Below are 25044 nucleotides of genomic sequence, written 5' to 3' on the forward strand. Positions count from 1 at the left end.
CTCGATGTGAGTCGACTAAACACCAATGTATGAGGGTCAGCGCCAAATGACCTCACTGAGGCTCGGTGAGGCCATGCCATGTCGGCGCTGACGTGGCAGGCTTCGGTGAAACTTACATAACACCAATGCGAATACCTCGACATTGTATTATTTAACGCCAGGCTTGGGATCTAGTTTTGGAAAAAGTTTTTTGAAAGATAAACTTGTTAATATTGTTTTCAAAAAGGGCTAAAATGCAAAATTTAACACCGTGTGAACAACAACCGTCGCTGTTGGGGGGCCAATCCACCGGGTGGTCGAAAGCCTATGTAAGAAGGTTAGGGCAAAGACTCACGCTCGGCCCATTTACGGAACCAAAAGCCCAGTGAGCAGTGCCGCGTGCGTCGGCCGCTATAAAGCTCTAGGGTTTTACGCCTCTCCGCCCCCACGCCGCCGCTTCTCCCAACCCGACCACGCCGCGCCTCCTCCTGAAAGCCTAGCCGGGCGGAGCAAGGAAGGAAATGGTACGTGCTCGTCGCTGCTGCCGCCGCCGCCTCCCCCTACGCCTCCGTCTGTTCGTCCGCTAACGCGGTGTTGTTGTTGTGGCTCGCAGGGAAAGGGTACGGGCAGCTTCGGCAAGCGCCGGAACAAGACGCACACGCTCTGCATCCGCTGCGGCCGCCGCAGCTTCCACCTTCAGAAGAGCACCTGCTCCTCCTGCGGCTACCCCGCCGCCCGCATCCGCAAGTGTAAGATCCGCCGCGCCGCTTCCTCTCTCTTCCTCCGTTTCCCCCGTTGCTAGATCTAGTCAGTTTTAGTGTTCCCCTGTGTTGTTTTGTCCTGTGATGTTGCTCCGTTGCATATATCTAGATGGCCAAACGGTGTGATTTGGTATGTTTCATTATGAACTTAAAACTGGACGAGCATTTGAACGCTGTCACGTATGCAGTAGGGTTAGGGCTTGTCGCTTTGTATGCATATCTGTTCATCATTATGCTACTGGCTTATGTGCTTTCTGGCTAATGTGCTGCTGAATTCGTTTCTGCGGGAAATGATGAATAAAACATTGGTCCGTGTTTCTGATTATACTTGACTGACAACAATGTTTTCCAAGCTGATCCCAGTGTGCCAATTGCTGATTCTGTGATACTTTAGAACAGTTCATTCGTATGATCCATATTATATTGTGCTACTGTTCACTCCTTGTATGTTTTAGCATTGCCCTCATTTACAAACCTCATTGTATTTACTTTTTTTAAATGTCCACCTCCTGATATTGTTTACTAACTAATGGATGAAAGCTATGATGAATCATGAAATTATATTCGCATGTCAGACTTCAGAGATGCCTTGGCATTAATGAGAAGATGTTTCATGTTCTGAGCATCAGCCTACTAACTTCTGTTTTTGATGGGTCACTGGTTTCTTGTATTCAACACAAATGTTTCTTTCCTCTTTTGAAGCCTTTTGTAACGTTTTATATCATAATGCTGCATCTTGTACCATTGTGTGACTTTGTACTACATTTAAACACTTGTTGCCAGCTTCCACTGCTGATGATCAAGCTATGAGCAATTAACTGCTACAACATCATGATTAGAGTTATTCTCCTATGATTCCCAAGTTTTAAGTCTCTGATGATCCCATCTTTATCCTTGTGCATCAGATTCTGAGCAGCAGTATACTAAACAACGAGTGTCACTGTTTGTCTTTGAAAATCTTGACATTTAGGTTGCTATATTTCTTACCGAGATACTTAGCTAGGTTCTTCTCGCCTGTTTCCATGGTCAGATGAAGAGTATTAAACTGCAACAATATGATTGGATTATTCCCCTGTGATTCCCTCATTTTAAGTCTCTGATGACCCCTGCACATTTTTTTTTTATTTTCGTTGCATTCTGTCTGTTTCTCTCATGATTTTGCCTTCTCGGTGCCTTAACATATTTCTGCTTCATTTCTTTGTCTCAAGGGTTTAGGTCTATGATGATAGTCTGATTTGTAAGCATTGGATGGAAATCCTGTAAATTGTAAACCTAGTTTTAGTATTGTATAAGCTGTGTTCGATTCAACTTCATATGCCTTGCATTCTAACCTGAATGCACTCAATGTTAACATGTGGGCCATGATTTCAGATAACTGGAGTGTGAAGGCCATCAGGCGCAAGACAACTGGGACTGGAAGGATGAGGTACATGCGACACGTGCCTCGCCGTTTCAAGAGCAACTTCAGAGAAGGTACCTTTCATTTGTTGGTGATTATCCCTGCAATTTAACTTGGGAATTCTCATCCTTGTGTCAAACCTGGATGACTTAATTTGATTGGTTTTCTTCAATCCAGGGACTGAGGCTGCCCCAAAGAAGAGTGCCGCTGCTGCCAACTAAGTCTGGATGAACCTCAGAAGCTAGAAGTTGGGACTTTTTGATTGAATTGTACTCCTGAACTACTTAGCCGTAATACTATGAAAGTACTTGTTTATCGTGCTTTGAATTAAAGTCAGACGCCCTGGCGGTATGATGTATCTTTTTTGTGAGCGTGCTTTTTTTTATTTAGTACCCCAGTTTGATGCTCATGCAATTATCTTCGCTTGAAAACCGTTGTGCACGTTGTACGGTATTAGCTGTGAAAGAGAGATGCAGCATCTTCGAGTGAACAAGCTGATAAGTGGGCTGTTGTTAGAAGTCTCGAAGCACACGCCAATTTGTTAAAATCATTGCCCCAATCTTTAGTAAATGATAGTATCCGAGGTAAATCTGTTGTCACGATCGCTTCCATGATAAGTATTCACTGTAAGTTTCCTTCAAAAAACATTGACAGTAATTTGTTTGAGACGATTTTATCTGGAAAACCTAAATCTTTTGTCTCTAGCACTTCCGTGATGAACATTGACACTTGACAGTAAGTTCGTTAAAATAACATTGACAGTAGGAAATACACGCTGTAGTGAAAATAACACTGACAGTAAGAAAGACACGCTGTACTGCTGGTCCTTCAGTTGCATCAGGAAACACTGTGCAACATAATGTTGATCATAGTAAAGATAGGTCTTTTTTATTGCAGGCGATCACAATAAGATGGGTGACTACATAATGTTCATCGTAGTACTGGAAACATAATGCTCTTTGGGGGAGCCTATATTATCTTTGGTAATTTGAAAGCACACGCTAATTTGCAAAAAGTACTATACGATTTTTTTTAAATGATTGCATTCAAAAACGATGAAAGTAAATCTTTTGCCACGATCACTTTCAGATAAATATCGATAGTAAATTTTCTTTAAAAAACATTGACAGAAAAGTTGTTTAAGATGATTGTGTTTGGAAGGGATGGAAGGTAAATCTTTTGTCAAGATCGATGCACGAGGAAACAATGCTAGTGTAAGAAACACTGACAGTAGGTTGAGAAAACATTGACAGTAAACAGTAAGAAACACATGTTGTATTGCTGTTCCTTTAGTTGCAGGAGGAAACAATGCTAGTGTAAGTGCAACTGGAAACATAACGTTGATCATAGTAAATATGGCCTTTTTTATCGTAGCGTAGGCGATCACAATGACAATAAGATGGGTGAATGAAACATGTTAAAAAAAACATAAGGAAAGGGGTAAAATTTAGCCATCTTTGGCCTTAACCCTCAATCATTGGCCATGCAACATTGTTGTACTTAGCCATGCAACATTGTTGTACGCCGGTTCACGCGTTGGGTCGATCAGTGGCCGCCGGACACCGTGTCCTTGACGGCCGCCGCTGCGCCCGCCGCCGTGTCCTTGACGGCCGCCGCTGCGCCAGCCGCCGTGTCCTTGACAGCTGCCGCCGCGCTCTGGGCAGCCGCCACCGCGCCCTGGGCCGTCTGCGCCACCTGCTCAGCAGCCTTGGCACGCGCACGGACGGTGTTAGCAAGCACGGTCACGCAGTTACTCTGCGGCGAGGAGAGAGATACCAGCCGTTCGTACCTGCTGAACGGCGCCGGCGGCGCGGTGCTCCTGCAGCTGCGCGCTGTCGGCCGCAGCGCAGGCGGTGGCGCCGCCGGCGTCCTTGACGCACTGCGCCGCGCGCCGCGCCTGGCACTGCATACACGCACAAGCACACACATACGGGTGAAGTGAACTCCATACCATGTGAATGTGATGTGATCTGCTTGGATTGGAAGGAGGATGCCGGAGCTGCTCACCTCGCCCTCGGCCTGCGCCTTGCCGCAGGATTGCTCGATGTTCGACATTGCCGATGATCTGCTTGTAACTTCTCAAGATCACTTTAGGAACGAACGACGATATTGTTTGATGGACAGTCAGGTGACTGGTTTATATAGACAATCTTGGAGATGCTGCAGCATTGACAAGTGTCGGGCTGATTTTGAGTGGTGAGAGCGAATAAGCGGTAGGTGTGCTTGTGAATCCTGACCACAAATGGCCATGGCTAATTACTGCTAGTTCAAACCATGTTTAGAGCATGCTCATCCACAAATAGGCAGGCACAGGAAATAGAGAATTTGGATAGAGTTTCAGACTTTCAACATCCATTCATCACACAAGTGGAAAACTTCATTTTCTTTCTTTATACTTCCTCTGTTCGTCCCAAAAATAATATAATTTTAGCTAGGTTTCAGACAAGTCAAACTTTTTTTTTTAAATCTAAACAAGTTTATAGGAAATAATATCAATATTTATATACCTCCAATTAGATTTGCTATGAAAATATATTTCATAATTAATATAATGCTACTTATTTGATATCATAAATGTTGGTATTTTTTATAAATAAATTTGGTCAAAATTATTTTTTTAACTCATCGCTAAATGAGAATTGTATTGTATTTTTTGGGACGGAGGGAGTGCATAGCAAAATTTCCAAGCTCATTCATGTATTTACATCAGTATATAATGATCTACATGATCGATGGCTATTGGCTATTGTATAATCTTCACGGCAAAACACCGCAGCAAACCGATTTACATACATGAACAAATCATCATCAGGTATTAGTTGCTACAAAATATTAGTGAGAACTAGCTAACGACTCTGCATGCCACGTAGAGAGAAAAAAACTAACAAAACTTGATATTTTGCTGACATATTTCAAGTTTCAACTTCAGTTTCAGAACAGACGGCAAAGCTTTGATTTCTTCATTCTCTTTGGGGGTGCTTGTATAATTAAGGAAATTTCAAAGCTTATTCAGCTGCTTAATAATGGCCCTATCACGAAAAAAAGAAAAAAAAACATTAGTCTACAGAATCTATAGCTAGTTAATCTTCACAACAAACATTTGGCTACAGGCACAAAACCCTGGTCGTGTCTTGTGCTAAATTCCTTAGAAGAAACCGGAAAAATATTTAGACCTATCTATCTCAAGGTATCACCATGTAAAGGAGGACAAAGGACCCAAACTAGTCGCCACTACCTTTATTGGTAAAAGAGTGAAATACACTGGCGGCCCTTTAACTTATCGGCATGTGCCAGTCCGGTCCACGAACTTGCAAACGTGAAAAATAAGCCCCTGAACTTGTCAAGTTGTTCACCACAGGCCCATTTCCCCTCCGGCGCGGCCTCCAGGCGACGTGGCAGCGCCAGCGTGGCAGACGAAGCACGTGAACCAGCTGCTACACCTGTCCCTGCTCCTCGCCGCGCAGGGGCTCCCCGTACACTTCGCGGCGCCATAGCCGCACCTCCAGGAGGCCCGCGCGCGCCTGCACGGCTGGGACGGCACCCTCCCCGCGGCGGTGCGCTTCCACACGCTGGACGTGCCCGCGCACGAGTCCCCCGCCACGGACCCGCGCTCCCCTTTCCCGGCGCACATGCAGTCGCTCTTCGAGGCCTACCGCGCCGGCACGGGGGCCCCGCTGGCCGCGCTACTGGCAGAGCTCGCCGCGACCCACCGCCGCGTCGTTGTCCTCAACGACCGCATGGCGGCGTTCGCGGTGGCCGAGGCCACGCGCTTGCCCAGCGCCGAGGCCCTCGGCGTGCACTGCCTCGCCGCCTCCTACAACGTCGGGTGGGCAGACCGGGAGCACGCCCTGCTACGCTGCCATGCCCTCGTGTTCCACCAGCCTGACACCTGCGCCATCCCGGAGTTCGTCACGCTCGCTAGGCGGATGGGGCAGGAGCGCCGGCGCGCGCCCGGCGCCGGCATGGTCGTCAACACCTGCCGCGCGCTCGAGGGCGGCTTCCTCAACGTGCTCCAGGGGATCCCGTCTTCCGACGGCCGCAGGCTGTTCGCCGTCGGGCCTCTCAGCCCGGTACTCCTCCCCGGCGTCGGCGCGAGCAGTGGGACTGGCAGCGGGAGCTCGCGGCGGCACGAGTGCTTGGACTGGCTCGAGGCGCAGTCCGCCGCCAGGAAGCTCCGGACCTTTCTCCACGCGCGGTCCCGATCCCCAAGTCGGCATTAGCCTCAGCAAGTCGCTCCCCAAGGTCGCCGTCCGAGCCTACGCCGCCAACATGACGCACCTCGCACCGTGCATCCTCCCCGTCAGGGAGCTCGCCCGGTTCGCAGCCGTCATGGTGTGCCGAAAGCTGCTGCGCCGCATCAGTAGCAGAGGAGGCGCCTCCGCGTTGCCCGCGTTGTCGAGATGGGCGAGCCTTCCACCACCAGCAGCGACGATGCCACCAGCCCACCACCGCCACCCATCCAATCCAACAACGGCCGCGGTAGCAGCAGAGAGACAGGGAGGCAAGGTGCGCGTCGAGGTCCTCCCAGCGGACAGCGAGGCTTTCCCGGAGGACGCGGGCGGCGGGCCGCGGATGGGCATCCGTCGAGCGGCGCGGAGGCTTTCTTGGAGGACGCGGGCGGTAGGCGACGGCGGCGTACGTGGAGGCCGAGCGGAGAGGAGCAGCGCAGGCGCTCACGGCCGCGCTGCTGAAGACCGGCGAGGTGGGCAGAGAGGAGCAGCCCCAGCTGATCTGCGACTTTGGATACCGGCGCGCACCGCTGTAGCGTCCATGGCGGTCTCCAGTGCTCTACCCTTGGTGGTGCGTGGTTGCATGGCTCGGGCGGCTGGGCTACGCCTCCTCCGCTTGGTCGCGCCGGCCACGCCCGTCTCGCTCGGCAGCGCCCGCTCGCGCCGACCATGCCCGCCACGCGCCGCCGCGATGCACGTCTGCGCCGCCGCCCTCGCGCGCCGCCGCACTGGAGGTTTGCTCCTGCGCTGGGCCGCACAGCCGTGGCAGCTCGCTTGGAGGTCTGCTCGTGCGCATGCCTGTGCCCACCCCGCTCGCCCGGTCTGCTTGGCCGCCCCAGCATCTTCGTTAAACGTGCGGCTCACGTGCTTTGTCCGTCACGCTGGCGCTGTCACGTCGTCTGGAGGCCGCGCCGGATGTGAAATGGGCCTGTGGTGAACAACTTGACAAGTTCATGGGCTCATTTTCCACGTTTGCATGTTCGTGGACTGGACTGGCACATGCCGACAAGTAAAATGGCCGCCATTGTATTTCACTCTTGGTAAAATAAAATACAATGTAGGTAAGGCAAGACAAACTTATCTCCAGACCTGAATATACATAGATATAGAAAAATATCAAAAAGATGCATTAAGTAAAATAAGACCACAATTAGATTAACCACGTCATATATTTTCATAGTATAAGAATCTATTTGGACATATAAATGTTAATTTTATTTTTATTTAAACCTAATAGTTAAAGTTGAGATTAGTTGACCCTTCAAAATCCGAAATGAAAACTTATTTTTAGAGAAGAGTGAGTACCCGAAAAAGCCAAAGCGAGAGAGTATTAAGTTAAATTTAAGAGAAATATTACTATGCTTGGAAATAATGAGAACCCTCCATCAGACTAGATCGGATGGTCAAAAAATAAGAATAACCGATTCAAAGGAACTTAAGTTGTAGGCAGGAACTAAAAATTAGTGGGACAGGAACTAGTTTCAAATTAAATTCAAAGGGTATTTATGTTAATTTCGTAGGTGAGTTTTTTTTTCCTGAGCACGACCCGAGCCCGCGAAGTATTCGGCGGTGGTGGCTGCCGTCTACCGACGATCGAGGGGAGGCGGCCGACGAATCCATGCCTATCTTGATCAAGCGCCGGCCCCTGCTGCCCCGGCGACCCCTATGAACGTGTGGGCCTCGATCCTGCGCACGGCTATGAACCTATGGCAACTAACGATGGAGAATGGGGAGGGGTGTGTGCTCGGCTCCTGTGAGGATGAGTAGTAGCTGCCTTGCTGCCACTTCGATTGCAGCCCCAACTCCGACCGCTAGAGGTTGTTCTGATCTTCGGCGGGATCGCCAAGATGTGGAGCGCGCGTGTAGCATCAAGAGAATCGGAAGGAAGGCTACCGTGCCCTGCAAGCGGCCGGCAGTGATCGCCATGCAGGCGGTGGCCCAAAGCCCCAAACAGACGACGGTCGGTTGCGATCTCGTACATGCTGCCGGCAATGATTCCCAGACAAGCGGACGGCACAGGCGAGCACCCTGCAGCAGCCTGCCTGCGGGAAGCGCCGGCGAGCACCATCCCGCCGGCTTCCGCAGATCCGTGTGGCGTTCAGTTGTTCGCAGAGAGAAAAGAAAGGATATGTCGGTCTAAGTGAATATCCACTAAAATGTCTAAGGAGCCCCTAATTACCTCAGATGGCTGAAAATTTTCTACACGGAGGAACCAGTGGTTCCTTCCGAGCACCATAACAAATCTCTAAAATTTAAATATATAAAAAAGAAAAAAGAAGAAGAAGGGAGCAAGAGCCGGTGCTGGAGGAGGTCGGCCCGCCGGCGGCCGGAGGGGAGAGCCCCGGAGAGGAAGGGGTGCCGGTCTGCAGATGGGCCAAACCTTTGGGCTCGGCACGGCAGATGGGCTCAGTAGGACAATGACCCGTGGACCCACCACACAGCTCTCTCACCTCCCTGATCAGTAGTAGTTTGTGCAACCCCTGATTCTGCTCTAACCCCTCATAGATGCGTCCTTCGATTCCAATCAAATCATGCATATATGCTCTTTAGCTGCTTTATTTATGTCTGTTGCAATTGGAATTATCTTTCCCTCAGTGAAATACAGAATACAATGGTTGAGCCAAATGCAATGTATTGATTGGATTTGCATGGAAAATGCACTATAATTATGCTTTCCTCATGTGATGAAATTGTTTCTTGCTTAGCCTAAATATATCCTTGCCTTTTGTGCTTAACCACTAGGAAGCAAAGAAAAAACCTCGACCTGGATCGCGAAGCCGCGAAAAGGCAGGAAGCGACAAGGGCGTTCTTCTACCCCAGCCTTTCCAAACTCGCAGATTGCCACTATTGGTGAGCCTCTCCCCGCCGTCACCATCCTCCTCTCAATCCCAACCACGCCGGGAGGAAATAATCGAGTACCTAGAACGATGAAGGGAACCCTCGAGCGGAGCCTTACACCTTTACCGCGGGACGAAGAGAGGGATATGCCGTGATCTTCCGCGCTGATGGAACCGACTTGGGTTTGTTCCCCCAGTCCCCAGAGAGCAGGGGGTTGGGGACGGGGCGGGGCGGTGGGGTGGGGTGAGGTAGGTGAGGGGTTAACCTGGGTTGGCCAGAGGGTGGTGACTCAGCCGGAGGGGACCTCCGATCTGTGGTTGACTTAGCATTTGTTCTCAGCATGTGCTTTCCAAATGAGGCTGGTTTTGTAGCGATTGTAGGAATTGACAATTGTTGTAGAAGTTTTTCCTTGGTAATCATACTAACCAAGTTTGATTGACTAAAATAATATCCACCAGCTACCTGAAACATTGTGAGACTAGTCCATAGTAAAATATACCCATAACCTTATGGGCTATCCATAGTGAATAAAAAAATATTACTTTTTCTTACTCCTCTCTCTCTTTCTTGATCTTGCACATGATTGGATATGACGATTTTTTATATCAAATGGGACCCACTCTATAGACTGCTTGTCGGCTAAAACATTGTGGGAACAAAACAATAGCTATAGACTTCTCATGTGGGTTCCATGTATATGGACTACTTGGTCTATATACATTGTGGTTGCTCTTACTGTTGTTTGAGACGCCCTCTGGCTTTGCCATATCCAACATGGATGGTATCCATTTGTTTCTACCAAAAGCGGAGGAGGTACTTGTTTTATTCTTCCTTCCGAGTGTAACTTGATCGTTGAAGCATTGTCATCGACCTATGTTTTCTGGATTTGCTTTGTCTCCTGCAGAACATCTGGGCAAACTTTGTCAAAGATTATATGACACACCGCGTCAGTGCCCCTTTCTTTCCTTTTTATTGCTTGTTGACATGGCCATGTTCGGCTTACCCCATATTCGACTTGTTTGACTTCTTTTTTCAGCCGGAACATCGTTTTTCTCTCACAACAAGTCAGCCGGAACAGTGTTTTTCAGCCAGTTTTAGACCAGCGAACGGGACCGAGCAGTGATCTTGCATAATCATGATTACCATTTTCTATTTTGTATTCTATTGCTTGATGGGAGGCATATGGATGCAAAGCTCACTGCTTCATTAGCTCTTATTTATTCAAACTCTTTCCCATAATTCTGTTTGCAAAGCATGTAGTATCTAGTGTGACGCTGTTGCACTCATGCCTGAAAACTACTTTCCTGAAAGTTCACTATGCGGGCAATTGATCGCCACAGAGTGAAACCTAATGCACCAGTTTTTAACTAGTAACTGCTAGCTAGGTATGGCTTGGCCCAGACATGATAGTACTACTATCAGAAAGTGCCACTATGGTCCATGTAAAAAAGCATTGAATTACTTTAGGAACGAATACTTATTCTTAATTACACTGCAAGAATCGGGTAAACAAAGACTTAAAAACAAGAATATACCTTGACGTACCTACAGAATTTATGCCCTCTGTCATGATTTAGAGATACTAGCATGACACTTGATAGTTGTATTTTACCCTTACCATGTTTATCTGTTATATCAGGTTATCTGGCTGAAAGAATTCAAGACTTTCAAGAACAAGTCCAATGCATTTAACCACACTGGTATTAACTGTGAGCTTGCCCAGATGATCAAGAAATGGCACCTCCCAGGTCAATTATTAGCTGTTGGAAAGCAGGAGCACAAAACAATCATTGAACAGAAGTTGGTTAGTATAGTCTCCCTTCTTTGCTTAAAAAAAAACTCGACCTACGGTGGACAAACAGCCCCCGCAACTTTGTACTTAAGGAAGAAGACCTTCTCACGTAGGCCGAGGAAACCCCTGAACCCCGTGTCCCGCCCTTACACAGGGGCCAGATACCCTATGAGTGGGCTGATCCATTAACATGTGCTTTGAAAAACTCAGAACAGACGATGAGATTTTTTTTTAACTCCGGCAGGCGAATGAGCGCACCCGTGGGGGCTCAAACCCTGCACGCGAGAGTGTCCACCGGACGTCCTGACCAACCGGTACGAGGAGCCGTTGGCTCCCTTCTTTGCTTATATCCGTGAACAATTTTGAGAAGCAATTTTGCTGCGGTATTTTGCAGAAAATATCCTGCCTGTTTAACGAGGCTGTAATGGAGGTGATGTGGGGCATAAAACATCTCATGAAGAGTTTAGTGCCTCAGGAAAAATCTGAGCTGCCTATGGAGGAGCGCCTTCAGGTTAGTTATGGATTAAAGACTGCTGAATCGTCATGGTTTTAATGTTAAACCAGAGATGGTGAGAGCACTGTTTGCTTTCCCGTATGGATGGTACTAAATGCTTTCTGCTTTACTATTGCTATCTCTCATATACTGTTATGCTTTCTCGCCCAATTCGCTTGGCTTATAGGCCATACTTTTTCAGCCGACGAACAATATTTTTCTCTCACAATAAATCAGCCAACAGTACTTTCAGTCATGACTTATCAACTAAGCGAACAGGGCAACTGATAGTTTGTGCGCTTGAGCCCTTAATTGCTGCTGACCAAACTTTTTGATACAGTATTTCTGTACATTTTTCATTTTCTTCATTTTTCTGTTATTGATGAAGTATTCTTCTTTGTATCCAGGTTAATGGGTGTATTATTGACGCAGCGTGCGTCTTGTATGACTGTGATTTATGTGAGACTAAGCATTCTGACTTCTTGCTTAGTGCTGGTGTGTGCCTTATGGAGGTATCAGGCATTGCATGTCAGGGTTGGAGCTTAATGAAAATTGCAACAGCTCAAGGTTTTATCTGATCCTGAAAATGAAGTTGTATATGATGATCCTGATTCGGTAGACCACAAATCTTCTGAATTTGTTCTCAGTTTCTCACTTTTTGATGTAATCTAGTCATTTAGGGCCTGTTTGAAATGCGAGATTTTTTCACATTCCTACGTTTTTCCTGTGAAATTGAACTGATTCGTATGAAATTCCGGTGTGATTTCTATGAAATTCCTATGTTCCTAAGATGCCCTTAATTAATGGGCTAAAGAGTGTTTCTTTCTGACGTTCTCAAAGGACGAGCTACTTACGTTGAAAACTGACGCACGTCTGTATGACGGTAAGCTACTGAAGCGTACCTGCGTGGCAGTCTACAATGTGGGCCCGTGAAGTCAAGGCTGATGCAATAATGCTATTGAACATTTTGGTCAATGAAGATGAAGCCCTTTTTTAGTTGAAATTCAAATTCTAAAAAGTTGCTACAGTATTATCCCATTGAATGTTTGCGGTCCGTGTATATAGTATTAAATGTAGACGAAAAGAAAAACTAATTGCACAGTTTAGTGGAAAATTGCGAGACGAACGTTTTGAGCCTAATTAGTCAACATTTAAACACTATTTGTCAAATAAAAACGAACATGCTACAGTACCCAAAATCTAAATTCGTGCAACTAAACGAGGGCGAAGACGAACATGCGGGCAGATGAAAATAGAGGAGCTGGCACATGAAACAGTTCCAAGGGAGATGAAAATAGAGGAGCTGGCACATGAAACGAGGGTGACATGACCGTTGGGGGCGATTCGCCGGGCACACCAACGAAGCCCCCAGATCCCGTCGGATCCCCTCCGGCGGCTCCTTCCTCAAGTCCGGTAACCTTCTGCCCAGCGCCCGCTGCAGTTCTGACGACCCCCTCCAGTCCGACGACGTTCTGCTCGGCGCCCGCCGCAGCTCCGACGTTCCTTTCGGTGCAGGCCGAGCAACAGGTACGGAGTTTCAGTGTTTGTGACAGATGGTGAACAGGATCTGGAAGGTGGACACCGCTCCTGCTCGGTGCCGGATGCGGACTTCTACATCAGCTCCGGCATTTCTTCACCGCCTGCCTCGGAGGATTCCGTCGTTATTCATTCTAAGGAGGAGGCGGCGAGATTCAAACGCCGTTTGACTATGGCCTTCCGTCCGTCGGAGGCGGCTCAGTCTGCGGCAACGGATCCATCTCTTGTGGAATCTTCGACGTTCGCCGGCACCAACTCCTCACAAGACAATCTTGCCAAGGCCTCGTTCGTTGGGGGGATTGACGAGGAGGAGGCCATACTCGCGGAGCTGGTGGAGACAGCAATCCTCGCCGGCTTTGAATCAACATCGAACTGCTCGTCTGGCCAGGTACGTAAAGGTTCTTTGGATCAATGCGCCATTAATTGCGAACCCAAAAGCAGTGGTTGTTCAAGCTCGAGATCGATTCGAGTGGATGATCAACGAAACGCTGCTATTGGCCTTGATTCGGATCGGAAGATGCTACGAAATCAAACTTCATGCGTCCTTCCGCATCGTGGATGTGCAGTTCGTCCATTGAAAGGTCCCCTGCCGAACAAGAAAAATGAGTTAAATACACCGTCCGTCCTTAAACCTGTAGCTATGTACCGTCTAAGTTCACAAACTCTTAAAATCAAAATCTAATCCCTTTACTTGTTAAGTCGTGCACTACAATTTCTTACCTGGCTGCTGACTAGGATAAAAATTTGTAAAAAACACCTCCAGCAATGCCCAGCTTATCCTCCGAGTCGCGGACTCCCGGTTCACCTGCTCCAGCTGTGACGTGATCTCTTGCACATCGAAGGGGCTCTGGCACTTCTCCACGAACACACACAGGGCGCTCACATCGTCAGCCACGTGGTCGTCGTATGCCGGCATGTTGGTCACCCTGGCCAGCGCATACGCCGCGGAGCGGAGGCGGTCCTTGTACAGCGCCGTGCAACTCATCACCAGGCGGTCCGCCGGCATCACTCACGCCCCGTAGCTAAGGTTGAGCGCGTGCAGCCTCGCCGATCTCCTGACGGTAGTCAGGGCGACGATGGTGATCTCGAGGGACGGATCCACAGCCGTATACCCTGCGGTCCGCCAGTCATAGAGATAGGTAGAATTTTTCAATGTAAAAAAAATGAAAAAGGAAATTTTCATCGAATTGCATAAGAATTTTTTTTGCTGCGCATACCCAGAGGTAAAAACCTAGGTCCGTCACTGGTGATCTCTCGGATCGTCTTGGCGAGCTGCAACTCCGGTTGTTGGACTCTCGAGCAGGGAGACTCAGAGGCGCTGGTTGGACGTCCTGCCGCAGGTCTAGGCAACCAGGGACGTTATTCGATGCTCATTATTCGAGTGAAAAATTTCATGATAGAAAACCTGTTAGTTTTAGTAGATGGATGATCAGTCTCTGGAGAAGGCGGAGGCTGGCATCATACGCGCCAAGTTGGACGCGGACTCCACGTGGTCGTGCACTGCGCTGGCGTACGAGGAGGCCTCCAGCCCACAGCCGCACCGGCCCATCCGGTCGCACCTATCCTACGAGGTGGCTGTCGCATCCTACGTCCGCGCGCGCGGGGCCTACTCTCATTCGGCGCGCGGCCGCCGCCGCAACAGGCGCGTCAGGGCAGGCTGTACAACTCGGGCGTGGCCACGGACATGGCCACCTCGACGGTGGCGGCGGTGGTGGCCGCCAAGGACGAGGTGCGGCAGGAGGCGGCCCACGACCTGCGGTTGCCGTTGTCGACGCCGTGCGAGTGGTTCTTCTGCGTTGAGGCGGACGCGCGGACCCGGTGCCTCGGCATCCAAGGCTCCGACTCGCTGGCGTCGTCGCAGGGCAACCTCTTGTTCGAGCCCACCGAGTTCGAGGGCACGGGGGTGCTGGTGCACCGGGCATATCTACGAGGCGGCCAAGGGCATCTATGAGCAGGTGATGCCGGAGATCCAGGCTCACGGGCCACTCGCTCGGCGGTAGCCTTGCGGTGCTCGTCAGCCTGATGATGCTGGCGCGCAGCGTGGTGACTGTCGACGCGCTACACCTGGTGGTCACGTTCGGGGCGCCCTCCATGTTCTCCGGCGGGAGCCACGTCTGGGCGTCGCGAGGCGCACATCCGGTTCGTGGCCATGCACCGCGACGTGCACAGGGCCTTCTCGGGCCGCTACTTGGGCTACGCCATCACGCTACGCCTCAATGGCGTGCTCCACAGTCCGCACTCACCCGTGCTTCAACACGCACAAGGTGCTGTACATGCCCATGGGCGCGACGTACACTGCGCCAGATTCTTACACCAGGAACATGGGCATTTTTACTGTAGTGGCGGCTAGGGTTGGGGGCACCCCTACAGTGGGCGTCCTCGGGCCCCAACAGCCCAGCCACCCCTACAGATGGCACTGTAGGGGCGGCTGATAACCTGAGCTACCCCTACAGTTGGGGTTGATCTGTAGGGGTGGCTCAATCACCCACCGCCCCTGTAGTGCCCATTTGTCTTTTTTTAAATTTTAAAATTTGAAAGGTTCAAATTTAGTCAAATGACAAGATATCCAAAATAAAAGTTGTAGATCTTGATGAGTTGAACAACTTTTGTATTCATCACTTTGTCGATGCGGGACCCACAGGATACCCCGTAAGGGAGAGAGAAGATCTAGTCTAACTAGGATTCTTCCCATGTAATCTTAGTAGTAGTACTATTCAGTAATCTTACTAGGAACTCTCATTGTAAACCGACTAGGACTCTTGCCTCCTGACTATATAAAGGAGGGCAGGGCTCCTGAAGAAGAGAACAACAATTGTACAACACTTTACAATCAATCCAACGCAAAGGCTAACGCCGACTGGACGTAGGGTTATTACTCGATCCACGATCGAGGGCCTGAACCAGGATAAATCGACTGTCTCTTGCGTTAACCATCGAGTTCAGCATACGTCGAAGCCCGAACATACTGCCCCGGGTACCCCCGTGGTAGGCTATCGGTGGTAAAAGATCGACAGCTGGCGCGCCAGGTAGGGGCTTTCGGCGACTTTGCATCCGAGAGCTCGATGGACCTCGATAACATGATCTTCCCGACGGGATCAACTTTCATCTTTGGCTCATGGATCTGCGAGGCGGACAACTACGGCAAGCTTCAAGGCCATCTCCTCAAAGATCCAGATCATCATGAAGAATTTCCTATTTCAACAACTACGACGGATCAGCTCACCAGAAGATTCGCGCAGCTCATAATATCCGATTCAAATCAGATTTCACGGCTACGCGCATCCGACTCGAATTCAAGTTCCGTGTCCAAGGTGAAGTTTCATTCGAGTTCTTTCAAGAAACCGATTTCTTTTTCGGCAGGATTCCAGAGCACAACCCAAAACAACTCGGATTACACTCAGAGTTCTTTCAAGAAGTCGAATTCTTTTCCATTTGGGCTCGACAACATGGCAAAATCCTATCAGGGACAGTTCGAAAGATCCTTCAATCCAATGCTTGGGATACCACTGACAGGAGCCCAGGAGGGTCTCGTGCTAACGATAATATCGCAAGACTGTATCATCCACTGGCCAGGTTCTGTCCCTGAAGATAGCGGAACCCAACTAGTCAGCACAACAACAACAGCAATCCTACCCTATCAAGAAGGGGACTCGATCTGCGACATCGAGGCATCTACTAAAGTCATCAGCAACTCCGATAGTATGAAAACCAACACCAATAACAGAACGGCTCACGCACGGGAAGTACTCATGGTTCGACGTCCTCGGTCACCATTAAATCCCCTAGAAGCACCCGATGTCAGGTCATCAGATGAATCAGAATCCAATATATCACCCTTTGCCTAGGGCTACGATGGAGAAACCGAGAGTCAGAAACAAGCTAGAGAAAGGAAAAACAAGTTGAAGCAAGGGCGCCAACACCGTGCTAGGCAGCGCAGGGATGCCTGGATCAGATATGAGTCAGAGTTGGCTGAATACGACAGAAGAAAATCACAACGAGAAGTCGAAGGAAGACGCACGGCAAATACGCCTTACGATAAGATTCGAGAAGCATTAGAAGAACTCAGAGCAACTTCACATCCCGGTGAGAAGTATGAACAGCTCCAAGACTTGCTCCGGTCAACGATCCCGAGAACGCATGAAGAGAGAGACCAATCAAGACTACCCGCCAGATCAACAACCCACAGGCAAGAAGATCAAAATCAAAGGAAGTCCGCTTTCGAAAGACTTGGGCCAGGTGGAAGCCATAACGGAGGAAGTAGGAAGGAACATAATCAAGGTCACCAATTTGAACAACCAAGAAAGACCAGGAGTAAGGTGCCTACCCAGACAGCCTCGCAGAATTATTCCCATCAAAACAACAATTGGCCAGAAGGAGGTGCCGAATCCGAATTCAAAGAAGCCGGAACACACGACAGATTTCCCTGCTTCGCGAACAGGCTTGCGTCGATACGATTACCTCACAAGTTCAAACCGTCTAACCACTCTAAGTATGATGGCAAAACTGAACCAAGGCAATGGCTCAGAATATATTCACAATCAATTGAACTAGCCGGAGGAGACGACGATATCAAGACCCTGTTCTTTCCCATGGCACTAGAAACTATGCCCCTCCAATGGTTCGATAAATTGAACCCAGGGTCGATCAGAAATTGGGAGGACTTGCAAAGAGCTTTCTGTGAAAATTTCGCGGGTATCATCACACACCCGATCACTCATGCAGAACTAAAAGGACTCAAGCAAAAGGGAGGCGAAAGTCTCAGAAATTACTATCGACGATTCGGCGAACTGCGGGCTCAAGTGCATGACATCACCGAACGAGAAGTAATTGAAGCTTTCTCTCACGGAATCATGGCTAGGTGGCAATTTCAAGACTTCTGCAAAGAAAATCCGAGAAACAATAAAGAGTTCAGACGAACAGTAGAAAAGATGATTACTGCAGAAGAAAAAACACGAGAGAGGTTCCCGGATAGAAGCAACCAGGACAACCCGGACAAGCAAAATCATCGAAATAGCAGACATCAAGAAAGAAAACGTAGACCAGACAATACCGTGGCAATGGCTGACAAATCAAAGAAGCTTTCCAAACCCAGAAGATATGATGATATTGAAAACATACGTTGCCCATTGCACCCTAATGGGAGACACACCATCGGAAATTGCTACACTTTCAATGATCGATACATAAGAAAAGATAGTAAGGAGAACACCAAAGAGGATAATCAGAAAAAAGATGAAGACAACCATGAGGACAAAGGATTCTAAAAACCCAGGGGAACGGTAGCAGTGATCTTCTTAGGGGCTCCAGATTGCAGAAGCAAATATCAAGAAAAACTAGCACTACGGACTATCATGACAGCAGAACCGGCTACACCAAGATATCTCAATTGGTCACAGTATCCTATCCAATTTATCAGAGAAGATCAATGGACTAGCGTGGAAAACGCAGGCCATTATCCACTGGTTCTAGATCCAACTATTGCTGGTATGACTGTCACCAAAGTATTAATCGACGGGGGAGCCGGACTCAACATCATCTTTTCAGAAACACTAAGAAAGATGGGACTACAACTCGCCGGGATGATCACACCAACAAGCACACCTTTTTACAGAATAGTACCCGGCAAAGCAGCCATGCCGCTCGGACAAATTACTCTACCAGTCACTTTTGGAACACCCTCGAACTACCGAACAGAATTCATCAAATTTGAGGTGGCGGACTTTGAGTCATCGTACCACGCAATTCTCGGATGACCGGCACTAGCAAAATTCATGGCGATACCGCATTACCCGTATTTGCTGCTCAAGATGCCAGGACCTAATGGAGCACTTTCCCTTCGAAGTGACTTGAAACGCGCTTTTGACTGCGATGTTCAAGCAATCCAGATTGCAGCCAGAGCACAAGATGACCAAAGTAGAAAAGAAATGGCCACAATTGCTGTAGAGATAAGCCAAGAAGAATTAGAAATACCGGCTAAAAAGCCCAGCATCATCGCACCATCAAAAGAAGCTGACATCAAGCAAATCGACTTAGGCACTGGCGATACCTCCAAGACAACAACCATCAGTGCTCACCTCTCGGCAAAATAGGAACTCGCGCTCACCAACTTTCTTCGGGACAACAAAGATATCTTCGCTTGGAAGTCGGCCGACATGCCAGGTGTCCCAAGAGAGTTGGTTGAGCACAGAATTGAAGTTAATGAAAGCTCTAAGCCTGTAAAGCAACGGCTACGACGATTCTCACCTGACAAGAAGGCAGCAATTAAAAAAGAAATCACAAAGCTAATGGTGGTCGGATTCATTAGAGAAATCCTTCATCCAGATTGGCTAGCAAACCCAGTCCTTGTGCAGAAGAAGAACACGGACGAGTGGCGCATGTGCGTCGACTACACAGATCTCAACAAACATTGCCCAAAAGATCTGTTCGGGCTACCACGCATTGACCAGATAGTTGACTCAACAGCAGGGTCTGCACTATTATCCTTTCTCGATTGCTATTTAGGGTATCACCAGATCGCATTAAAAGAACAAGACCAGAGCAAGACGTCTTTCATTACTCCGTTCGGTGCTTACTGTTACAAGACCATGTCGTTTGGACTAAAGAACGCTGGCGCCACATACCAAAGAGCTATCCAAACTTGCCTTGGGGATCAAATTGGTGAAAATGTGGAGGCATACGTGGATGATGTAGTGGTGAAGACAAAGAACCCAGACACTCTGATTGAAGATTTGAAGCAAACCTTCGAAAACTTGAAGAGATGGAGATGGAAGTTGAACCTAAATAAATGTGTATTCGGAGTTCCCTCAGGACAACTACTCGGATTTTTGGTCAGTCAGCGCGGGATTGAAGCCAGCACCAAGCAAATTCGAGCTATAACAGAAATGGGCCCACCTAGAAACATCAAAGATGTGCAAAAGCTAACGGGCTGCATGGCGGCACTCAATCGTTTCATTTCAAGGCTCGATGAAAAAGGACTACCTTTCTTTAAACTACTAAAGAAGACAGATAAGTTCGAATGGACAGAAGAATCCAATGAAGCTTTCAAGAAACTTAAGGCATACCTCACATCCTCACCAATTCTCACACCCCTAAGGAAAAACGAAGATATGATGCTATACATTGCGGCGACTACTGCTGTGGTCAGCACGACAATAGTCGTAGAAAGAGAAGAAGGACGCATGTATAAAGTACAATGATCCGTATACTACATCAGTGAAGTATTATCTGAATCAAAAATACGGTATCCGCATGTGCAAAAACTACTCTACGCCCTATTGATCACTTCACGCAAGCTTCGCCACTATTTTGAAAGCCACCAGATCACAGTGGTGACAGACTTCCCGCTCGGAGACATCTTACACAACAGAGATGCGACGGGACGCATATCAAAATGGGCAGTTGAACTCGGAGCTCTTAACATCGATTTCACCCCGCGGAAAGCAATCAAATCTCAAGCCCTTGTCGATTTTGTGGCCGAGTGGACAGAGATTCAATAGCCTTTATCAGATACAATCCTTGACCACTGGAAGATGTACTTTGATGGGTCACTCAAACTAGGCGGAGCCGGTGCAGGCGTTCTCCTCATTTCTCCAGAAGGAAAACAACTCAAGTATGTCCTTCAGATATTATGGCAAGCTACAAATAACAAAGCAGAATATGAAGCCCTCATCCACGGGCTACGAGTGTCAATTATCCTCGGAATAAAGAGATTACTCGTATACGGCGATTTAGCAGTAGTCATCAACCAAGTCAACAAAGATTGGGATTGCACCAAAGAAAACATGGGTGCTTACTGTGCTGAAATACGGAAACTTGAAAAACATTTCCAAGGATTAGAAATTCTACACGTCCTGCGTGATTCCAACATTGCAGCAGATGTCCTCGCCAAGCTCGGATCAGACAGAGCGAAGGTTCCACCCGGTGTATTCATAGAAGAGCTATCAGTTCCCTCTATTAAACAACCCGGTGAAACAACCCCTGAAATTCAGGCTAAAGGCGTTCAGATCTTGGTAATCAACACTTCATGGAGCCAAGTTTTCATCGACTATATCAAAGAAAATAAATTGCCAGCAGATAAAGCAGAAGCCACCCAAGTTGTTCGCAGAAGCAAAAACTACGTTCTAGTAGGAGATTGACTTTACAGAAGAGTAGCATCATCAGGAGTACTCCAAAAATGTGTCTCATTTGAAGAAGGCAAAGAGATCCTAGACGAAATACACTCAGGTTGCTGTGGAAATCATGCCGCTTCAAGAACACTGGTTGACAAAGCATTTCGCACCGGATTCTACTGGCCAATCGCTTTGAAAGACGCAGAAGAACTTGTTAGAAAATGCAAAGGTTGCCAAATGTTTGCAAGATAAGCCCATGTGTCAGCTCACAATCTTATCTGCATCCCACCCGCTTGGCCTTTTTCCTGCTGGGGGCTGGATCAAGTAGGACCTCTAAAGAAAGCAAAAGGCGGCTTCGAGTACATCTTTATAGCAATCGACAAGTTCACCAAGTGGATTGAATACAAACCACTCGCGAAATACAGCGCAGCCAAAGCAGTCGAGTTCATCCAAGACATTATGCACCGCTTCGGCATGCCCAACCGAATCATCACAGATCTAGGCTCCCCCTTCACAGCTACAGAATTCAAAAGTTGGGCACAAGACTGTGGTTTCAGTATAGACTACGCGTCTGTTGCACATCTAGAAGCCAACGGACAAGTAGAAAGGGCTAATGGACTCATACTAGCCGGATTAAAACCAAGGTTATACGAAGAACTAGTGGACTATGGGTCCAAATGGATTGAAGAATTACCTAAAGTAGTATGGGGGCTACGAACTCAAATAAGCAGAGCAACAGGCTACTCACCCTTCTTCCTAGTTTACGGGTCAGAAGCCGTACTGCCTGCCGTTTTGATCTGGACATCACTAAAGATAGAACAATACGATGAAGGAGAAGCTGAACACACAAGAAGATTAGAACTCGACAGCTTAGAAGAAGTCAAAGTAAACGCTACCCTCCAATCAGCCAGATACCTATAAGGTTTAAGACGACACTACAACAAGAGTACCCATCCTCGATCATTACAAGTCGGAGACTTAGTGCTAAGAAGGATACAAAAAACTGACGGACGACATAAGCTACTCAGTCCATGGGAAGGTCCGTTTATTGTCACAAAAGTCACCGGACCAGGCACATACAAGTTAATAACCGAAGATGAAAGAGAAGTCAACAATACATGGCACATCAGCCAGCTAAAAAGATTCTACGCGTAAAAACAACTCAAGAAAAAACAGATATGCAAGCCACAAGGGACCAACATTCACAATCGACAAAGGACAATATTCCTCGACAACATATGTATTAGTTTATATTCATGATCAATAAAGATGATATTCATCCACAGCATGTCTTGTCATGACTTTCAACGAGTTGTTTTCACGAAACAAAAGAGCAAAATGGCTGAAACATGCCTGAGCCTACCGGCCGAGAGCAAAATAGTTGAAAAGATGCTTGAGCCCGCCGATGAGGGTAGCTAATAAGCTAACACCCGAACAAAAGAGCAAAATGGCTGAAACATGCCTGAGCCTACCGGCCGAGAGCAAAATAGCTGAAAAGATGCTTGAGCCCGCCGATAAGGGTAGCTAATAAGCTAACACCCGAACAAAAGAGCAAAATGGCTGAAACATGTCTGAGCCTACCGGCCGAGAGCAAAATAGCTGAAAAGACGCTTGAGCCCGTCGATGAGGGTAGCTAATAAGCTAACACCCGAAACAAAAAGCAAAATGGCTGAAAACATGCCTGAGCATCCCGGCCGAGAGCAAAATAGCTAAAAAGACGCTTGAGCCCGCCGATGAGGGTAGCTAAAAGCTAACACCCGAAACAAAAAGCAAAATGGCTGAAAATATGCCTGAGCATCCCGGTCGAGAGCAAAATAGCTGAAAAGACGCTTGAGCCCGCCGATGAGGGTAGCTAAAGGCTAACACCCGAAACAAAAAGCAAAATGGCTGAAAACATGTCTGAGCATCCCGGCCGAGAGCAAAATAGCTGAAAAGACGCTTGAGCCCGCCGATGAGGGTAGCTAAAAGCTAACACCTAAAACTAGTCGACCGAAAATTAAGCTTAAAAAGACCCTCCAGCTCTTCGTTTCGGAAAGCAAGAGGCTCAGGGGCTACATCCAGATAGGAATACTTTTTCCTCAGAAAAGCACAAGCGCCACTCAAGAAAGCACTCGGATGCTAAAGTTTGTCAAGGCAACATTCTATGCCGAGTCGTTTTACATAGCGCAGACGAAAGGTTGTCAACACAAAGATCTACATCTAACAAGTCATAGCGCGGACAAAGCACTCGACGGATCACAAAAGAGGAAGAAAAGAAAAGTACTCGACAAATCGAGGGATTTCATCAGGATAACGCACAGAGTGGTTTACAGGGCAGAGACGAAAACGGAGCAAAGTACTCAGCAAGTCAAGTAACTCCGACCACACCCGGGCAAAGAATACATCAACGAAAATAAAGAATCTTCATTTGAAGAGGAGTGTAATATTACAAGAGGCTGGTCAATTGGATCAAGCATTGTCATCAGGAAGGGAAATATCAATATTAAGACTGTCTACAACCCTACTGGCTAAACCTTCGACCTTAGGCTCCATCCTCTCAACGGCATCAAGGTACTCTTGGCTATCAGCTTCCTCTGCTATCTTGGATAGAGGCACCTTTGGAACAAGGACCCGGACTTGGGCCAGCACATTCTTGGTACATACTTGAGCGCATTTCTTCGCGAACTCTTGAAAACGAGTCGGAATCCGAGGAATGAACTGAGCCCAAGATTGCCCGTCATCCGCTGGAGTCCGGAGAACATCAGCTACTGAATGAAAGGATTTCCACAAAACGTTCCAATTTTCAGTAGCCGTCGCCAGCTTCCCAGACAAGTCTTCAATAGTTTTTTGGGCCTGCACAAGATCTTTATCAGCTCCACGCCTGATCAACTTAGCAAGTGCAAGTTCTTCTTCAGCATGAGTAATTACCTCCTCAGCCTTGTTATGACTTGTACGAACGAGAGTCTTCATTTCATCAATGCCCTTCGAGAGCCTTTTTCCTTCAACTCGGAGAGCTGGACAAGACACCAAACAAGTCAACAGGAGGGAAAGGTTTGAATACTGAAAGAAACAAAGAGAACCCGGAATACCTTTACATTCTTTCTTCATGGCTTCCAAGCTCTTCATGGCCTCCGAGTTCTTCGAGGCCTCCCGGATAGCAGCATCTTTCTGTTTCTCCAACTCCTGGGCAACAGTGTCTCTCTGTTTCTCTACCTCTACCACCCGGGCACGGAGAGCCTTTTCCTCTTTTTGATGCGACTTACGCTCAGCCTCCAACTCGGCCCGGAGAAGGTCAAGGTTAGTCTTCAGAGAACTTACCTCGGAGGACAACTTCTTCTCAGTTTCAGACGAAAAGAAGAAGCCGGTATGGTCACGAGAGAAAGTCTAAACAATTAAAGATAGAGAAAAATAAGGCGTAAGGACGAAGGCAAAACAAATGGCCTAAGAAAGAATCTCAGAAAAACTTACGTGAAGCTTCTCCCCAAAAGAAGTCACAGAAGACGCCAAGCTCCCCTAGGCTGCGGTCAGCTCCGATAGCCGATGGGTGGCATCGAACTGTTGCACCACGTCACCGGTAAAAGAGGGACCGCCGAAGCAAGAGAAGGGGAAGGAGAGGCCGGCTGGGCGAAGAAGGAACGACCAAAGCAACCTCCTGGGAAGCCGAAGCCAATCCCTCAGAAGGACCCGACGCGACGGCCACAGTCACCTCCGGGGCAGCCAAGACCGCAACTTCGCCAGGTAGCTCCGAAGCCCCCGCAGCAACTTCACCAACAGTATGTTGTGAGTCCTGAGGCTCGGAACTCAATGGCACGGCGGAAGGCTGGGAAGAAGTCGATGAAGAAACGAGAGAAGACGAAAGACTGAAAATTGATAAAAGAAATCACCGATGAGAACCAGAAGAAGGAAGACAGAAAGCAAAAGGATGAACCA

At 48.1% G+C, this 25044-nt stretch overlaps 2 protein-coding genes, 3 non-coding genes and 1 pseudogene across 5 annotated transcripts; 5 read left to right on the forward strand and 1 right to left on the reverse strand.

The window, feature by feature from the left end:
* The first annotated feature begins 360 nt into the window (after positions 1–360).
* On the forward strand, positions 361–2548 carry LOC136517906 (large ribosomal subunit protein eL37x-like). Its single transcript, XM_066511561.1, has 4 exons — positions 361–503; positions 593–728; positions 2112–2213; positions 2317–2548. Exons 1-4 carry the CDS (start codon positions 501–503, stop codon positions 2358–2360), a joined length of 285 nt encoding a protein of 94 aa, XP_066367658.1. The 5' UTR covers positions 361–500; the 3' UTR covers positions 2361–2548.
* Positions 1275–1368, forward strand: LOC136519247 (small nucleolar RNA R64/Z200 family). Its single transcript, XR_010774802.1, has one exon. It is a non-coding gene; the product is annotated as a small nucleolar RNA R64/Z200 family (small nucleolar RNA).
* LOC136519237 (small nucleolar RNA Z199) lies at positions 1538–1622 on the forward strand. The gene has a single exon (XR_010774794.1). It is a non-coding gene; the product is annotated as a small nucleolar RNA Z199 (small nucleolar RNA).
* On the forward strand, positions 1765–1845 carry LOC136519236 (small nucleolar RNA Z199). The gene has a single exon (XR_010774793.1). It is a non-coding gene; the product is annotated as a small nucleolar RNA Z199 (small nucleolar RNA).
* Positions 2549–3397: 849 nt separating the features above from the next.
* Positions 3398–4247, reverse strand: LOC136514888 (uncharacterized). Its single transcript, XM_066508601.1, has 3 exons — positions 4147–4247; positions 3929–4042; positions 3398–3846 (listed from the first exon to the last, which is right to left on the reverse strand). Exons 1-3 carry the CDS (start codon positions 4192–4194, stop codon positions 3685–3687), a joined length of 324 nt encoding a protein of 107 aa, XP_066364698.1. The 5' UTR covers positions 4195–4247; the 3' UTR covers positions 3398–3684.
* Positions 4248–4871: 624 nt separating this feature from the next.
* Positions 4872–6359, forward strand: LOC136516040 (cis-zeatin O-glucosyltransferase 1-like; annotated as a pseudogene).
* The last annotated feature ends 18685 nt before the right edge of the window (positions 6360–25044 follow it).

The sequence above is a fragment of the Miscanthus floridulus genome, chromosome 17 (assembly GCF_019320115.1).
Source record: "Miscanthus floridulus cultivar M001 chromosome 17, ASM1932011v1, whole genome shotgun sequence".
Classification (NCBI taxonomy): Eukaryota; Viridiplantae; Streptophyta; class Magnoliopsida; order Poales; family Poaceae; genus Miscanthus; species Miscanthus floridulus.

Coding starts and splice junctions, on each gene's coding strand:
- LOC136517906 (XM_066511561.1), top strand. Junction 729..2,111: donor CGCCGCCCGCATCCGCAAGT/GTAAGATCCGCC, acceptor CCATGATTTCAG/ATAACTGGAGTGTGAAGGCC. Junction 2,214..2,316: donor CAAGAGCAACTTCAGAGAAG/GTACCTTTCATT, acceptor TCTTCAATCCAG/GGACTGAGGCTGCCCCAAAG.
- LOC136514888 (XM_066508601.1), bottom strand. CDS start 4,194: ATGTCGAACATCGAGCAATCCTGCGGCAAGGCGCAGGCCGAGGGCGAG. Junction 4,043..4,146: donor AGGCGCAGGCCGAGGGCGAG/GTGAGCAGCTCC, acceptor GCGTGTATGCAG/TGCCAGGCGCGGCGCGCGGC. Junction 3,847..3,928: donor CCGCCGGCGCCGTTCAGCAG/GTACGAACGGCT, acceptor GCGCGTGCCAAG/GCTGCTGAGCAGGTGGCGCA.